The sequence below is a fragment of the Acartia tonsa genome, chromosome 1 (genome assembly GCF_053477335.1).
Source record: "Acartia tonsa isolate MP-2025a chromosome 1, ASM5347733v1, whole genome shotgun sequence".
In the NCBI taxonomy this organism is placed as follows: Eukaryota; Metazoa; Arthropoda; class Copepoda; order Calanoida; family Acartiidae; genus Acartia; species Acartia tonsa.
In genome coordinates, this window is record NC_137260.1 from 10,415,049 (window position 1) to 10,428,579 (window position 13,531).

General features: G+C 30.4%; 1 protein-coding gene across 6 annotated transcripts in view; it reads left to right on the forward strand.

Moving 5' to 3' along the window:
* The first annotated feature begins 342 nt into the window (after positions 1–342).
* LOC145312907 (monocarboxylate transporter 9-like) overlaps positions 343–13,531 on the forward strand; it is a 73,832-nt gene continuing 60,643 nt past the window's right edge. For all 6 annotated transcript variants that reach the window (XM_080152121.1, XM_080152126.1, XM_080152134.1 and 3 more), the window contains exons 1-5: positions 343–445; positions 3,357–3,444; positions 3,933–4,004; positions 12,086–12,241; positions 13,002–13,224. In XM_080152121.1, coding sequence (XP_080008247.1) covers positions 12,107–12,241; positions 13,002–13,224 — 358 coding nt within the window. In that variant the 5' untranslated portion in view covers positions 343–445; positions 3,357–3,444; positions 3,933–4,004; positions 12,086–12,106. The remainder of the gene's footprint in view (positions 446–3,356; positions 3,445–3,932; positions 4,005–12,085; positions 12,242–13,001; positions 13,225–13,531) is intronic.

Below are 13,531 nucleotides of genomic sequence, written 5' to 3' on the forward strand. Positions count from 1 at the left end.
TTTTGATTTATTAGAAGTCCAGCCCCTATATAACTTTCTTGTTATTAATCATATTAACTTCTCTCTATTTTTACTGTATAATCCTTATATAAAAGTAACAGGATCTCTTGTGTCTCTCTCTACCGAAGGATCTCGCTAACGGCTGAATCGATCCGGTTCTCCTTTACTTTGTAACTTCTCATATGTCCTGGGTAGGTTTATAACTATTTTTGGCGAGGCTTCCACCACTCCCCCAAAAAAATCCCCCTCCTAATTTTTCTGGCTTGTATTGCTGCGGTACTAATGAATAAAAATGTACTTTTTTGCCTTTATTAAACATTTTATTAATGCTTTCTATTTTTCAGATTATTTTTATTAAAAAACTTAGAAGTTCTTACAAAAAAAAGAAATTTAACTTAAAAAAATTCCGGAAACGGAAACTTTTTTTTATGAGTGTTTTGGTTAGGTACGTAAAATTTTAATATTTTTAAAACCTAGGCTTTTCTATAATTGGAGTCAGTCCGTGCGTCTGTCCTTCCGTAACGGTTAGCGCTTTTCATTAATTTAAACATGTTTAGCGTTTCTGCTTATTGAGTTCCTATTGCAATAGTTATTGTTCGTTTATCCTTCGCTTGTATGGATCACTAGTCGCCGGAAGGAAAAAGCAGTTTTTTTAAACAGGCTCTCTGAGATTATTACAGATTCTGATATATACATATATAGACTAATGAAAAATGCAAAAAACGAAATCAAAAGCCTTCCTTCTTGGGAGAAAATCCGGGGAAAAGATTTTAGCTATTTTTAACCTAAAATTCACATTGTCAAGCCTGCAAAGAAATATACAGACATTTTAAATATGTCATTGCTCAGCACCAAGAAGTGGTAGAAAAAGGCTATGCATACCATTGGAAAGCTTATAACCTCTAGTTTTCATATTGGTATATAACGTTTTTGTACTATTATCATTTAATGACCTATCCTCTGAAGTATACACAAGTTTTAAAAATGCAGTTTTTTCATGAATTTTAAGTTTGATACTTGTTACACAAACATTTCAAAATTGTATTGCTTAGCACCTAGGAGTTATATAATTATTTTATATAGGTATATTTATATATTTTTGGTGCATTCAATTTTAGCTTAATTAAAAATAGTCTTTGAAATATGTATAGTTTGTAGTAAGAACCAAGGAGGGAGGGGGGGGGGGGGAGTTTATACACCTTTTGGCAATGAAATTCAGTATAAAATTTTGCTCTGGATGTTTTTGGGCTTGTTGTTAATAGATATTAACATGATTCTTTTTGTAAGTTCTCTTATATGATTAAATCTACCAGAATTGAATTTTGGCACTATCCTTCTAGGGGCTAGTGGGGTAAAACAGCTCTAAAACACTAACATCTAAGGTCTGAATTTATTTTTAGAGATATCAAACTAATTTTTTGTAAACTTTGTTTTGCATAATTAAGCTAAGTAGTTACTAAAGATTTCATTTTGCCACTTTCCTTCTTGGTACTAGTGGGTTTTAACACCCCCCAAAACACAAATATTATAAGTTATGAGCCTATCAAGATGATTTTTTTTAATTTAAAATTTATTCTTATAATTGAGATACATTGCCACTAAAGATTTTGCCTTGGCTGTTTGGACTTGTTGTTATAGTTATCAAATGATTCTTTTTTTTTTTTAAATTTTCTTATATGATTGGATCTACCTGTAAAACTTTAAAAATTTTATTTTTGGCTCTTTCCTTCTAGGGGCTTGTGGGGTAAGCCAATAAAACACTAAAATTATGAGCTATGAGATTATTTCAAAAGATATCAAGCTAATATTTCTAATGTAAACATTTTTCACATAATTGAACTAAGTAGCTATTACAGATTTCAATTTGGCACTTTTTTCTAGAGTCTAGTAGGGTAAAACATCCCCCAAATACAAATATTGTGTCTAGGTGTCTAGCTGTAATAGAAGCCACGATATTCATGATATGTGTCTGTAGTAAAAGCCGGACAAAAATCGGTCATAAAGTCGGTCAGGGAGCGGTCAAACGGTCATAACACCACTTTTCTCAGAAGGTCATTGATACCTAAGTATTCACCAAAAAAATTTTAGATTTCTACCTTATACACAAAAGTCATAATGTAGAAATTAGGATTTATTTAGAATTTTTTCTAATTTTTTTGCTACCCAACCGACTTTGACCGGACACCACGACTGACACAGACCAGATATCCTAATAAAATCAACTCTTGCCGACGTATAATCATTAAACTTAAAAAGTCATGAAGTTACAGCTCTCCATCTTACCTACAAAAAAAATAAGATTGAAAAAACTAGAGGGGGGGGCTCTTGGAGCTCCCCCCCCCCAATCTGTAAGGGTTAATTAAGCTAAAATTGAATGCACCCAAAATATACAAATATACCTATATAATAACTCCTAGGTGCTAAGCAATATAATTTTTAAAAGGTTTGTGTAACAAATGTCAAACTTAAAATTCAAGAAAAAACTGCATTTATTAAACTTGTGTATACTTCAGAGGATAGGTCATTAAATGATAATAGTACAAAAACGTTATATACCAATATGAAAACTAGAGGTTATAAGCTTTCCAATGGTATGCGTAGTATTTTTCTACCACTTCTAGGTGCTGAGCAATGCCATGTTTAAAATATCTGTATATTTCTATGCAGGCTTGCCAATGTGAATTTTAGGTTAAAAATAGCTAAAATCTTTTCCCCGGATTTTCTCCCAAGAAGGAACGCTTTTTAATTCGTTTTTTGCAATTTTCATTAGTCTATATATGTATATATCAGAATCTGTAATAATCTCAGAGAGCCTGTTTCAAAAAACTGCTTTTTCCTTCCGGCGACTGGTGGGATGTTGTCATCTTTGTTTGCTGATTTTTTCGTTCTTAAAACAAATTTTTTTTTTCCTTATAACTACTAACTAGCTCCATAATATCATTTTAAAGATCTTTGTGTTTTACTCTAAAGAATAAAACGTTAAGGTTCACTGAGAACTTATATCGAATATTTAATTAATGTTTAATTAAATCTAATGATTAACACAAAAAGGGATTTTTATACCACCCAAAAATAATCATTATCAAGACAAATCTGTCTTTTTATTGTAAACAGCACACAATAGTTACTAACAAAAAAGTTTAATGTTCAAAATGAATGTTTATTTTTGTCTGGTAAAATCAAAAGACAAATATTATTTTCTCCAGATTTGATATCACTGAATTCCCGACTAAAGCTAATAAATATTAATTACCAATATTAATATAAATAGATTATAGATATAGATTGATAAAAGTAAAAAACAGATATTGTATATATATTAATATCTACTAATAATTCTTTTTCTTTGTATTTAGAAAATGAATATAGACTTCTCTCTGTGTTCTCGCTGTGTCGGTCATTCTCAAATCAACAGAGCTAAAGTTTTCAAATGACAGGGAATAGGTGAGTTTATATTGACTGATTAATTGATGTACAATATACGTGGATAATATGACAGGGGAAAAATTGTCGTAAATTTAGGTTGCTAACATTTTTTGGTCAGTTCGTTCAACCACTTGTGATGGAGGGGATTGGGTAATAATGGTGGATAGGTGGTATCATTATTTTAGCCAGCTACAAGTTCCTTTTTATTAGAGTGCATGATAATCTGGTGTTAGTTCCAAGTGATAATAAATCTCTTTGCTTGTATAGAGATGACTCATAGAAGAATAAGATACACTCAGGGATCATAAGGGATAAGACTATGAACAATAAATTGATGTTCATCTCCAATGATGATCAAAACAAATTTAAGACTTTAATTTAAAAAAAACAAACTATTGGTTACAAAATTTTTGTGCCAACGAATAAGATAAATTGATTTATAAAAATTACTGAAGTCAATTTAAACTTATTTTTTCTCAGTTTTGGCTTATTAATATTTTTTTCAGGGGACATCTGAGATTTTGCTTTCTTAGAAAGCAGTACAGACAAACAGATCTTAATTGCAGACAAGATTATAGGTAGGAGTTTATAATAGTTATTTGTCGCATCGTATTATAGACAACTTTCCGCGGATAGTAAAAAGATAAATAAAAGTTTGATATTGGTTTTTGTTAGCCTCTCGGCTGAAGGTCCATGTTATCATAACTGTTATTAATATTATAATTTTTTATTTTACTATTCGCAGAAAATTGTCCATAATACGATACAATATATGAAATTCGTTAGACTGAGAACCGGTTCTTATCCAGCGGATATTGATCGGTATAAGCAACACTCGGAATAATTTTCTTTGAACTTTAGCTGTTGCATTTTTTCTTTGGAAAAGTGTTTCCTTGTTTGTTGACCTATTGTAATGAAATTTAATATCACTGATCAAAGCAAAAGTTCAGATGCTTGTGTTCATATTGAAAGGGATAAGTTTACTGAAAACTAAAACGTTTTCAATTAAAATTTTTATAATGCAGAAAAGGATAATTACATGAAGATAGATTCAAAAGTATAATTAGTTATTTAAGATATTTTTTTTGTGATTATTAGGCGGTTTCTCTGAGTTTTGGTTTGAACCACAAACAAATTTTTGGGACTTGAAACCCCTCCACCACCCATACTGCATGCATTCTGCTTTTAATATTATATAGAAAAATACTGTGAACCCTTAATTGGTATTTGAAAATTAAAAAGTACACGTCTTAGAGAAAGATATATTAACTCTAGAAAAAAAACTTTTCAGATAAATGTGAATCTTGGGAAAAAAAATGTAGAACAATTTCTACACCAAGATGCAGTTTTTAAATCAACGAATGTGGAAACTTAATTGTAAAACTCAGGGTTTGATTATATTTTACAGTCAATGGTTTGGATTAGAAACTTAGTCCGCCACTTAATAAAAGAATCATTTTCTGTTACTGCACAGATATCAGCCTCTGTTAGGCTGGAAACTTGCGTAATTTGTAATGCGTCAAAATCGGAAAACAAAAGTACTTTGTGTGCTGGGATGTTGGAGGGAAGGGGGCAATAGGCTGTTTATTACACTAGTCCCCAAAGTTTTATAATAACGTTTTCTCATTCCTTGGCTTCATATTTTCGGGGACTTTTATGGAATTTTGATTGGTTGGGTCATTAAAATGAGTGTCCAAACGTTTTAAATGCCATTCTAAAGTCTAAAATGCACCGATTTTTTTCCCGTAAAAAAGAATAGTGGTGTAATTGAGGATATATTACAAAATACGACACTTTTTCCTATGAACAAGCTGACACTTTAATTCTTTAAATAAAATGAACGTGTAAGTAAAAAAAGACCGTACTATTCGCTGTGCATATTTGTACAAAGTTAAAATACTTTCAATACATATAGCACAGAAAAAGATATTGCAAGGGTGTAATTTTGCAGGAAAATTGATTAGATAACAAAAAATATTTGATCAGAAAAATTATAAACAGAAAAACATTTGTTTTTTTTCTAGAATTATCCTTTTTAATATTTGGAGGCATAGTAAATTTTTTTTATTTAATCTTGAATTTGAAAGAGATATGTAAATAGAAAAAAGTTGAACATGTCAGACAAAGTTTTGGTTCAAATTTGTTCCCCATTATGGCTTTGAAATTAATATGTATCCGTTGGATTAGAACCAGTTCTTAGCCACACTGAAATATCATGTACGTTATCGTATGAGAGACAATTATCCACGAATATTAAAATAATTTTTTTTTATTAATAACAACTTTGTTAGACCGGGCTCTCAGTCACTCGGGGCTATCAAAATTAGTTTTGATTTTATAATTTTTCAATTTAATATCTGCGGAAAGCTGTCTATAATACGATGCGATAAATAATTATTATCAGTTATCCTCCTATTGATAAATTCTTTGCACGCCCCTAGTGTTTCACACAAATGACCTCCCAGCCGGGTGCGCCGTGTAAATATTTGTAACTTTTTTTCTCCTTTAACAAAATACTAGTTTTAACTGCTATTTTTGTGCTTTTAAGAATGGGGTGTTTAGGCGACACAAATAATTCTAAACATAGTAAAAAAGCTTCTATAATTGTTCTGTTGTACCAACTATTTAAAAAAGTAAATTACTCAGCCCGGTAAAAAATAATATTGAAATAATTTTGAAAAATCTCTACTAAACCTGCGGGATCCTTATCATTGGGTACCAAACTCTGTACAATTTTGGGGGCTTCTTCAATAATATGTCAATAAATAATTTAGTACAACATGTTTTCAAGCTTATTTGTAAGAACACTAGAAAAAAGATGATCATCACCTATTCATTGTACTCTGCAATATTTGTGCTTCAGATCGCCCAGAGAGAAAGGGGACAATGGGCTATTTAATACACTGGTGACTAGTCCCCAAAGTTTTATAATAATATTTTCTTACTCTTTGGCTTAAAAACTTTGAGGACTTTCATTGAATTTAATTTGTTTGTTCATTAAGTTAAGTGTTCAAACGTTTCATTTGGGAGGTAAAAATTCAAGCAGTCCAAGCTTTTTCATTTTTTTTGGGAGAGGGGTAATCACCCCTATATCCCACCCCCATTGGACGTCCTTGGTCTAACCTTCTAAATAATCGGCCATATTCTGAAATAAATTTTTGGCTAATTGTAAATTGTTTTTTCAGGTTCAAAATGTCTAAATCAGTCATTTATGCAAGTTTTAGGTATACTCAGTCTATCAATCATTTTAAGTAAACGCTAAACATCTGCATTTAGAGTTTTCCTAAAAAGTTCTGTACAAATTTTACTGTCATCATAAATTAATATTTCATCATGTTAGACATTGAGACAGTCATAGTACAATTTATATATTTATTATTTATAAATTTACAAAAAATAAGTTTAAATTATTTTAAAGAAGGTGTATCAACTTTTTTTTTTATAGCTAGCCGGTTCTTTTAGTAAGTAGTAGATGTAAAATTTTTCATAGAATTCAGATATGCAATCGGTTTTTTTGTAGACCTCTTATTTTTTAAGTAATTTAAGTTTTTAAAAAAAAAATAAGTCGATTTTAAGGTACTAAAATGCAACAAAAAAAAGAAAGAAAATGGCCATTATGAACAAAAATAGTAAGATCTTTAATTTGACACCTTACTTTTTCAATTCTGTCAGGTAATTATTGAAAAAATCGATTTTTTTAAACCCACGAGAATAAAAACTTTGAACCTAATTTTATTATTTCACAGGTAAAAAAATATGGGTTCATATATACCTTTAGAATCAGAAAAATATTACGAATTCATTGTAAGCAAAATTGAAAAAAAATTTACAATATAGTATATAAACTACAATAAAAGGAATTATATGAAAATATTATATTATATTGTACAGGCAACGTCTTAATTCTTGAATTGAGTATAAAAATGGGAAGGGGGTAAAGAGGGGGTAAAGAGGGGGTAAAAAAGGGAAGACGATAGTGTTGCCTGAACAAAAAATACAATTGGCCATTTGTTTAATTTTTAATTTTTTTACTTTTTTTCAATTTTGCTTACAATGAATTCGTAATATTTTTCTGATTCTAAAGGTATATATGAACCCATGTTTTTTATGTCTGTTTGAGAAAATATTTAGGTCTAAAGTTTTTATTAAACCGAGGTTAAAAAAATATATTTTTTCAATAATTACTCAACAGAATTTTAAAAGTAAGGTGTCAAATTAAAGATCTTACTATTTTTGTTCTTACTGGCCATTTTCTTCTTTTATTTTGTTGCGTTTTAGTACCTTAAAACCGACTTAATTATTTTTTTAAAAAACTTAAATTACTTAAAAAATAAGAGGTCTACAAAAAAACCGATTGCATATCTGAATTCTATGAAAATTTTTTACATCTACTACTTACTATAAGAACCGGCTAGCTATAAAAAAAAAAGTTGATACACCTTCTTTTTCATGAAGCTGCCAGTTAGTTCTCACTTATTTGTCATTTAGGGTAGAGAAAGTATTTGTTAATAACAAGTTCAGCGAGATATATAGGGCTTAGATTCACTCATTTTAACTTCCTGCGTAATAATTTTTATATTTTTTTTACATGAAGTAAAAAAGAATAAAATTGATATTTTTAACCTATTTAAAAAATGAATGTTCGATGCATTTATTTCATGCGTTTGAATTGAATTTGTAACTGCCCTACTTATGAATGTTGTCATCCTTGTCATTTGAAATTAGTTAACTCATGCGAGGGTGAATGTTTGGTGTCAGGAAAATATTTTTTGTCTCGAATATCCTACAACTGTGAATACAATTTAGTAAAAATAAATAATTCAATGAAATAATTGATATAAATGACCAATCTTTAGAAGTCCCAAAAGACTAAAAAAATCACTACTCAAAGTACTTGTATAGTTTGTATGGTTTAGCTGGTTTTAAACCAATGACATTGCTCATTGGACTTTTATTTTAGGACAAAGAAATTTCATTAAAAAAATAATTTAATAGAGAAAAGAGTACTATATTAAAAAAGCTTCTTATTGTAAAATTAAAAATCTAATTTTTTTTTATTTTTTTGATTTACTCCCAAAAAATATTTTTCCTTGTAAAGATGAAAAAGCTAAATTTAAGATATTAAATTTCCATTTTAGAATTTTGTTTTAATTGAATGCATTTTTGCAAAGGTTTTCAAAATAATTTTAATCTGGATGAATTTAAAATAATTTATATATTTTATATAAGACTTAAATCTAAAAATAAAATAGCTTAAAACCATCATAAGATCTGTATCAAGCCTACCTAAAATAGAAAACCCAATCAGTTATCAAGATCTTAAGCTTCACACATAAAGCCTTTACTACTTTATTTTATACTAGCGGCTTCGCCCCTAGCCTCTAAGGGCTTTGCCCCAAGAGGTGATAAAAAAAATTAAGGCGAAATTCGTAAAAGGACCAGGGAAATGTTCTGCAAAAAAAAAAGACCAAGGAAATGTTCTGCAAAAAAAAAGGACCAAGGAAATGTTCTGCAAAAAAAAAAGGGCGGGGAATTTTTGTTTTTTTTGGGGGTTGGGGGTGTCCCACCCCCCAAGAAAATAGCCAAAAACCACCACAGGACCAGTAGGTATATTCCCCGAAGAGTAGAATCCGATCGGTTCAGTGGTTACCGAGATCTTAAGTTTCAGACGGACGGACGGACGGACAGACAGCAAGACAGACATCAAGCTACTTTGTATAATAGATGATATATGTTTGGCTGTTTTTCAATTCATTTATTTTTATAACTATGGAATTCATTATTTTTGGATATTGTCATTCTTGTTTTAATGTATCTATAAATGTATTCTTTATCTAAGTATCATGTAACAGAAAAATGATATTAATTAGATATAAAATAGAATTATATCTAATAGTTATTTGCCTATAAAAACTGTATCATATTGCTTATACATAAGGGGTCAGCAACTTATTCAACTTAAACTTAAATTTTGGATGAACTTGGTATCGTCAACTGGCAGTGTTCATCTGATGATTTTTATCTACAGATGGAGTGATTTTGTTTAGCATTATTGGGTTGGTATGTAATCGTCCATTGTCTTATCCCTTAAGATCCCTGAATCTATAATACAAAGTAGAACGATGTCTGTCAGTCTGTCTGTTTGTCTGTCTTTCTGTTTGTTTGTCTGTCTGTTTGTAGCGAAGGATCTCGCTAACCGCTGAACCGATCGGGTTCTCCTTTACAGGGTAGCTTCTCATAGGTCCCGGGAAGGTTTATAACTATTTTCTTGGGTGGTGGGACACCCCCAACCCCCCCCAAAAAATGAAAAATACCCCTCCCAAAATTTTTTTTTCTTTTTAAAACCAAAATTAAAATAGTGGGGTCGACTTCCCCCCCCCCCAAAAAAAAATTTCCCCCTCCCCCCAAATTTTTTTTTTTAATTTTTCTTTTAAATCTAAAATACGAAAAATTGGTTTGATTAAACCTCTTTGGGCAAAGCCCCTAGAGGCTAGGGGCGAAGCCCCTAGTAATAAAAAAAGTAATAAACCAAAAGCAGAAGATAAAGAAAATTGGTTGAAAGGTATACTTAAATAAAAATCATAAAATCAGGGCTAACAAAACAGTTTTTACTTTTTAATTCTTCATCTTCATATCCGCGGAAAACTGTCTGTAAAACGATGTGAAAAACAACTATTCCCTAGTTTATTAGAAAGGATGAACAAAATTTAAATATCCAACAAAATTTATATTCTTTATTCATTATTGCTTTGCAAAAAAAATTAAACACAATGATCGTGTCTTGTATAATGCAAATAACTTGTACTTTGTTTATGTATTTAATGACCCAGATTTTAATATAATTCATTTATTTTAAAAAAATTTGATTATAAGTGCATAATATACTTAAGTACAAAAAACACCTTTTCCTCAAATTTTGCTATCTTTTCAAAGCGAAGCGAAGCTCTACTACATTTTGGTTTGGTACATTCGTCCGTCTATATCTAATCACAGTGCGTATGAAGGTGCTTTGACTTTCGTGTCTGAACCTAAATTGGGACATAGTGCATTTCATTACCCTAGGTAAGGTAACTTCATTTCACTTTTCAATAAAATCTAAAATGCAGCCGTTTTTAAGAAAATTAGATTTGAAAATTTCAAGTTAATTTTCATCCACTAGGAGTTACCGCATAATCATGACAAGAAAAGCAAAGATTATTTATTTAAAATTTTGAACACGTTTGCTTTTATAAAGTTCTTCATAAAACCACTCCTGAAGTAAGTTAATTTATGTCTTTTTTATCAATTGCTTTGCTAAGGTCACGGAAATTCAGCCTTAAATAAATCATATATAGAGAGGTTTTATGACAGACTTTATTAAAGCAAAGTTGTTCAAAAATTTAAATAAATAACCTTTGCTTTTCTTGTCATGATTATGCGGTAACTCCTAGTATATGAAAATTGAACTTGAAATTTTCAAATCTAATTTTCTCAAAAACGGCTGCATTTTTGATTTTATTGAAAAGTGAAATGAAGTTACCTTACCTAGGGTAATGAAATGCACTATGTCCCAATTTAGGTTCTGACACAAAAGTCAAAGCACCTTCATACGCACTGTGTAATAGCTCTCATCGTTGATTTAGACATATAAGAATTGTACTATCGATTTCAAACTTTGCATGATGATTCCTGTAACAATTTAGAAAATGTAGCAACTCTATTATAAGAATGTGCATATGTATAATTTTAACAGGATTCTTAGAGCTTTGATTTTTTTTTTTTTAAATATAATATAATTATTGATCACCTAATTGATGGAGTAGTGATTCTTAGGATAATTAGCATTTATGAAGTAGTTTTATACGGATTTATTTATCCAGACTTCTAATGAGTTTAAATATTAGATGCGTTTTGCATATGTTAATTTTCGTTTGTCGGCTCATCTTTTACATTGAACTTCGCTTTAATGGTTGATATCATCACTGTTTAGTTCAAATTAAAGTCAATATATTTTGTACTATACTTGCTCAGAAGTGAATGCACTTTACAATAAAAGTAAAAAAGAAAATATTATCACATTTTCCCTTCTAATTGTGCATACTTTCTTGGAACCATTTTTTACAAGTACAGATAGTTTTCAATTGATTCTAATAGAAAATTATTTTAGCTAAAAATTGATAGAACTACATTTCTAAAAGATTGTAAATTTTGCGCCCTAAGCAATCAGAAAATATTATTTACTTTCAAATTCTCAAAAAAATCTTATTTTGATATTCATTTATATTTTATAAGATAATTTTGCATAAATTCGACAAGTTTGTAATATGTTTTCCAGTATAGCTTCAAAACCGATTAATATCTGGTGGCTTAGAACCAGTTCTCAGCTATACTAAAAAATCATGTATAGCTTCGGTGGATTAGAACCAGTTCTCAGCTATACTGAAAAATCATGTATAGCTTTGAATAACAGACAATTTTCCACGAATATTAGAATTAAAATCATAAAATAATTACCAGTTTTGTTAGGCCGAGTATTCGACCCACAGGTTTGATAAACTGGTTCAAATGTTATAATTTTTCATTTTAATATCCACGGAAAGCTGTCTATAATACGATGCCATAATAGCTATTATTTTCTTTTATCAAACCACATATCAATAATTATTTCTAAAAATTTTAGTGTGGAGAAAGAGTTTTCATCATGGTTACCAGTGAAGAGACGCAAGAGGAATCATCCTCCAGTAATAATTCAGACAATGCAGATAAACATTTAATACTTAACAACCATTGTGATAATAATTCCATTACCAGTGAAATCAATCATATGATCATTAAGGTGGGTACACAGGAGTAGACATTATAATTTAATTAAACTTCAAGGGCAGAGAAAGCGAGGACAATGGGCTGTTTATTTCACTAGTCCCAAAAGTTTTATGACAACGTTTTCTTTTGTTTGCCTAATAACATTGGTGCTTTACTGAACTTTGATTGGTAGGCTCATAAAGTTGAGTGTTTAAACGTTTCAACCACTAAATTTAATCTACAGAATGGGTAATTTTTTGTGTCTTAATTGGGGACGTACTTCAATTTATACGCTATTGTCTTATCCCTTGTATCCCTGCATTAAATGGCTCTTTAAGATTTTGGGTACGTGCATAGACTTTTGAAAGGGGGCCGATGATTCAAGCCTAGAAGGCTGATAATTAAGGCTTTGGGGTTGTAGGCTAAATGTTTAGGGGGGTGTAAACTAAAATGATTTAAATCACCCTCTAGAATTGTAAACTTTAGTTTTAACCCCTAATTTTAAACTTGCAGATGCACCCCTAGCATCTAGGGGCTCTGTATTCGACGGGGATTGGCCATGTGTGGCTTTCTTAGTATGAAATTGAAACCCTAAGCTATAGGAAAAAATGCCTTTCTACTTTATATGAAATTGAAATCCTAAGGTATAGGCAAAAATGCCTTTCTACTTTATAAAGGATTGAGGGTGTTGAAATAATCTATAAATCAAAAAAATATTCTCTGTATTTCACATAACTCTTTCATCAAATGACAGTGTGGTATTTTTGAAATATAATGTCTACTCGAATTTCTAGGCTTGTGATTACAGAGATAAGGGTGGTGATATTAAATCTAAGGATAACATTAAAAATATTTTCAACAATGACTTCAGTAGTGATGTTAAAGTTACAATAGATCCATCAGCTTGTAATAATCATGTTACCAATGAAGGAAATGCGGGAAATGCAGCAGCTGATCAGTCAAAATCAGCTGATAATTGCAAGATTTCACGGCCAGCTCTGAAAGTGTCAAAATCAGGTGAGAAAGCGTTTTGCTTGAATGGATATAGCATATACGGGATATTATGACAGGGGAATAATTGTCGTCAATCTAGTGTGCTAACATGGATCTCATTAACTGGTCAGTTCCTTCATCCAGTAGAAGTGGAGGGAATGGGGTATCGTTATTTAAGCCCTCTGCGAGTTTTACTTTTTAGAGAACATGAAAATCTGGTGTAACATCCAAGTAATATTATGTCCATTTTTGCTTGAATAGAAAAAAGTATGACTTAATGTACTTGACTTCCTTTCCTTTAACATTGAAAAATGCATTGACTTAATAGTTT